The following is a 4,668-nucleotide window of genomic DNA, read 5'->3' as shown; positions in this document are numbered from 1 at the left end:
GTATACATTAATTTATAGCTATTTAGGTTTTGCTAAAACAATGAAATATATATTCTAACTTGTTCACCTATATTTTCTAGAGTGGAATGATGAGAATAGAGTAGGAAAGGAGTGGGGAGGGGACAATAAACTGATGGGACAATAAATTTTAAAGGTTGCACTAAAACAGACAAACATAAAATCACACAAAATTTAGCAAGATGCTATCCCATTTATATAATTACTTATAATGAAAAATAAAACAATGTACAGATAATAATTTAATTAATACCATGAATGAAATTAATGTCTCAAGATTTTTTGATGAAATGAGCTTTAAATTTTGGGAAACAACACTCTGAGAATTTTTTACATGAAGTTCAAATTTAGTAACTGAGAGATATCAGTGTTCAGGTCCCTCCCAGTTTCCTTCTTATTCATTCAGCATTTCATTAATATAGCAGCACATCAAGTAAGCACTTAAAGTTCTAGAGGGTTGAAAGATATATAAACAATTCTACCCACCAATGAAGCAAGACTGCTAAAACTATCCCCGCTGCTATACTGTGGTGTTTATCTTTTGAAATAAGCTATCAGAATAAAAACAAACAAAATTGAGTGGAAAGTTCTCATGTTTTAGACTTAGCTGGGTTTCAGTTTTCAGTTTTATTCTAGGCTTTGCCACTGCTATCCATAATAAATAATATTTTATGACAATATACCCATATTTATTCTCACCATTAATCTAGTTATTGTGTCTATGGTGATAGCTGTCAGTACCAATCAGATGATCAGCCACCAGGGGAGTTTGTCATAGCCCAGATTAGTAGCTGTGTGACCTTGAGTTAGACATTTCCTGTTTCCTCATCTCTAATGTGGAGATAATAATATTACTCACAAGGTTATTACAAAAAATCAATTAGGTAAGATGCAAAGCACAAATTAAGGCACTATACGCAAAAAAGTGTTTAATAGAAACAATTTAAACAATCAGAAATTCATATACAATTCAATTGTGGAGCACGGAGTTAGGGGAAAATGACTGGGTAAACCTTACCTACTCAGAACTAATGTTTTGGACATTGTGGTGTCTGTGTATGATATCATAAAGAAGAAGAAATGTTATGAATTATCAGGAAAATTTTCTATACTAAGCCTAATGATACATATATATATATATATATCATCATTTCATTATATATATATATATATCATTGTTTCTGTTCATATATATATGAACAGAAACAAAATGAAAATATAGAAATAAAAAGTAGCCTTAGAAATTTAAAGTTATTCTAATTATAGCCATAAATGAGAGCTACCAACCATGCAGTTTTATTAAATCATACAAGGTATAATTTTTTAATGTGCATTGCAACATACAAGCATTACTTTCTGTACATCACCAGGTAAATACTTTGCCCTCTCATTGTTACATTGCCTCAGGATATCAATAAGGATCTTTACTAGAGAAAATCTAAGTTCTATTTCAATTTCAAAATACTCTGATTGTATGACCACAAAAGAACTTAATTCCCAGTTTTCTACTCTGAGTCAACACTTTAGAGAATTATGAAAGACCTCCTCTCTCTATATATTTATTTTCAGATTCCAAAGTCTTTGTTCTTTTCATCTCTGATCCTCATTAATTCTTCAAGTTTCTTCTCTGAGTATTTCTCTAATGACCTTCGTATTGTCTTCATTTTCTTCTGATGAGTTACACAAATATGGAATCTGAAGTAAACAAGATAATTCCAACTTTAATATCAGTATCCTAATTCTCCAAAAATAATTATACAATTATTTTTCTCCTTTTTCTAGGCCGCTCTCCAAAAGTTTTCCTCATACTTCATTAAACCTCCTCCATTTCTCTTGCTTCAACTTTTATCCCATCAAACTTACATTCACTTCCTCCCTATTGGTATCATACTCTAAAGTTTAAAATGATTTTTCCCTTACTTCCATCGGAAGGAAGGAGGAGATTGCAATGGGAGTCTTTTTGCCAAAGGAATACTTGACCCAGTGTTCATTTGGAGAGAAGAAAACTCACAGTAACACAGCAGTTCCCAATATTACAGCTTCTGCTATCAATGTCAGAAATAATGCAATTTCTCGATTCTCAGACTTCCTTGAATCCTCTTCTGGAAGGAGAAAAGGGAAATTGGAAAGTGAGTTTTAGAGAAGAAAAATAATAACTTGAGAACTTTACACAAATAGAAGATTCTTTTTAACCTCAAACTGTTTGCTCTGTTCACCACTTCCATCACTGTTTCTGATTACTGTGATCTTTATTATTTTTAGATCCTTAGGCTCTATGAAAATTTTGCCCTTGATCCTGCTAGTATAATTTCCCTGTCTTTAGTACAGACTTCGTATTGCTCATCCCTTCAGTTGGTCCAGTGCCCAGTAATTCATACTGGTATACACATTCTACCCAACATTTTAGCTTTTATTTGTAACATTTGTAACATAAGCATGATATGCATTGAAGATGCTCAACAAATGTTTGTTGAGTGAATAAATGAACAGCTCATTACCTTGGTCACTGACCCCTCAAAGTGCCACATCAAAGTCTGTTACCTCCACAATACTCTCCTTTGAAGCACGGGGTGTTGATACGAAGACAATTCCAACAATCCAGGATAGGACCTTCAGTCACCACTGATGAAGAGAAGAAATAAATTAGAGAAAAGCCATGGCTTGGCATTTTCTTAGGTCAGACATCTGTGAATCCCTTTCTCCCCTAGCAATCAAATTTTCTGATGGACCAAAACCCTCTATAAGTTAAATTCGGTCTTAGGGAAATAAGAGGGAAAAATGATGGCTTAGTTTACACAGGTGCTATGGGTTGTAAACTATTCTTTAGAAGGCCTCTGAGCACATCCAAACTCTGCAAGGGATCTAAGGTTTTATAAGCTAGATTTTGTTGTCAGATATCATTGACATTCTTTCTTAGAACCACAACTCTAGGACGTGGATTCTCAGTGAGATAAGTAGGAGAGATAGAGTCATAGAGAGCAGAGGAGATGGGAAAATTGAAGTAAAACCACAAGGCATCACGTGTAATATACTCACTGCAATCTTCAGAACAAGCTAAAAGAGAATCAGAAAGTCTAATGAGTTTAGAATCAATAAACTTGGAGTTTGTCATATTTATACCTAAGTAGTCTTTATTCAGTTACCCATTAACCTCCAACTACTCTTTCCCACATTCTAAGTCACTGTAATATGAAACCACATTCCTCTTCTCATCCTTCATTTCCTTATTCCTTTCACATAGTTTTGGTGTTGTTAGATCAACATGTTTTATTACCAAGTTCAGAGAAGTGCTTTAATATTTCTTTCAGTTTGGATTCCAGGTTTTGGCGGACATCAAGAAGCTTGCCTTGAAGGATAAAGACACCTAAGAAGGGGTGGAAGGGACAGAATATAAAGTTGGCCCTTCTCTTCAGGATTTAATCCTGATCATTTTGCCTTGTTTTCCCCAGTGATCTTTTTGCATTTTTGCTTGTGTAATACAATCTTTTGACATTGAAATAGTACCTCACCTTTCCATGTTTTATTGCCTACTTTATAAAGTTCATTCTTCAGCCATGTTTTCAAACTGACAACCTCTTGAACAGCTAGAAAAGAGAGGTAAATGTACATGTGGGGGAATAATTATATCTGTAGTGGATATTATGTAGATCCAGGTGCTCTCTTGCCTGCCTCCCTTTAACCCCTAAAACTCTTAGGGACTCAAGCTTCCCTCACCTAACACCCGAAACATCTTATTTTCATGGGTGACCTTGACGCTTAAATTGATCATCTCTTTAATCTGCTCTTCAAGCAGTTGAGTTCGGCCAGGGACATCTGAGGGTACCAGCTTTTCCAACAATGATTTAATATCCTCTTTAAATTTGGGGTCACATTCCAGGCAGCCTTTGACTCCATGGAAGGCTGCCAGGTACAGAGGCAGGAGCAGCAACAACCATAGGTCTTCCATTTCCTTGTCATGACCTTTACTCTTGCCAACAGTAGGTTGTCCCGGCAACTGGTTCACCTAGTTCCCTTCCCTTCAAAAATCCAGGAATAAGAGCCTTGTGCTAAATAGTTTGACTCCACTTTCCCCTCCTTTTTCATCCCACCTGTGGATAATTTTATTTCCATATGGATTTTCAGTCATTTTCTGACTTTGAGCCTTCATTCCTGAGAGAAAGAACTGCCAGCTAGAGAGCAGATACATGAGTTCCAAGTATGGAACACAAAGAGAAAGTCTTGAGCTCGCACAAGCCTAGTTCCGTGTAAGATGGTAGCTTAGAAAAAGATTTTCTTTAGGTCTCGCCCTTACTTGTGTCCTTAGTAAATTCCCATATCCCTCCTGACCATTGCGTAGTGTCTCAAGGAAGAGAGATATATAAGCTCAGAGACAGTTTAATCAAAACTCTGCTTCTCTGGAGGAGGTAAGAAAAGCCCAGAATATTGAGTTCCTTGGAGTCGCAGTCCCTGATGGTAGCAGTATCATTAGCAGTAGGTGACTGGATAAAGTTAATATCATTGATGATAATAATTTTGATATCATTGGTTATTTTTTAGAAATTTAGATTAAGCTGCCTTTGTTTGTAAGATGATATTTCTAGCCATGCTAAATAACCTTTTTATATAATTTGTCTTGTAAAGAGCCTGCATAAAGAAGGCTAGAAACAACAG

General features: G+C 35.5%; 1 protein-coding gene across 1 annotated transcript; it reads right to left on the bottom strand.

Annotated features, from left to right (window-relative positions):
- Nucleotides 1-1,583: 1,583 nt before the first annotated feature.
- Nucleotides 1,584-3,964, bottom strand: IZUMO3 (IZUMO family member 3). Its single transcript, XM_028505032.1, has 7 exons — nt 3,733-3,964; nt 3,528-3,602; nt 3,293-3,382; nt 3,055-3,072; nt 2,560-2,640; nt 2,030-2,120; nt 1,584-1,713 (listed from the first exon to the last, which is right to left on the bottom strand). The coding sequence occupies exons 1-7, from the start codon at nt 3,962-3,964 to the stop codon at nt 1,584-1,586; spliced, it is 717 nt and encodes a 238-aa protein (XP_028360833.1).
- Nucleotides 3,965-4,668: the final 704 nt, after the last annotated feature.

This window comes from Phyllostomus discolor, chromosome 3, assembly GCF_004126475.2.
Source record: "Phyllostomus discolor isolate MPI-MPIP mPhyDis1 chromosome 3, mPhyDis1.pri.v3, whole genome shotgun sequence".
NCBI lineage: Eukaryota > Metazoa > Chordata > Mammalia > Chiroptera > Phyllostomidae > Phyllostomus > Phyllostomus discolor.
The sequence above is the reverse complement of the archived record's forward strand: the minus strand, read 5'-3'. Positions and strand labels throughout refer to the sequence as shown.

Excerpts from the sequence above, each read along its gene's own strand:
- IZUMO3 (XM_028505032.1), bottom strand. The coding sequence starts at position 3,964 with ATGGAAGACCTATGGTTGTTGCTGCTCCTGCCTCTGTACCTGGCAGCC. Across the intron at positions 3,383-3,527 it reads AGGCAATAAAACATGGAAAG|GTGTCTTTATCCTTCAAGGC; the intron begins GTGAGGTACTAT and ends ACCCCTTCTTAG. Across the intron at positions 1,714-2,029 it reads TTGGGAACTGCTGTGTTACT|ATTCCATATTTGTGTAACTC; the intron begins GTGAGTTTTCTT and ends TGTTTACTTCAG.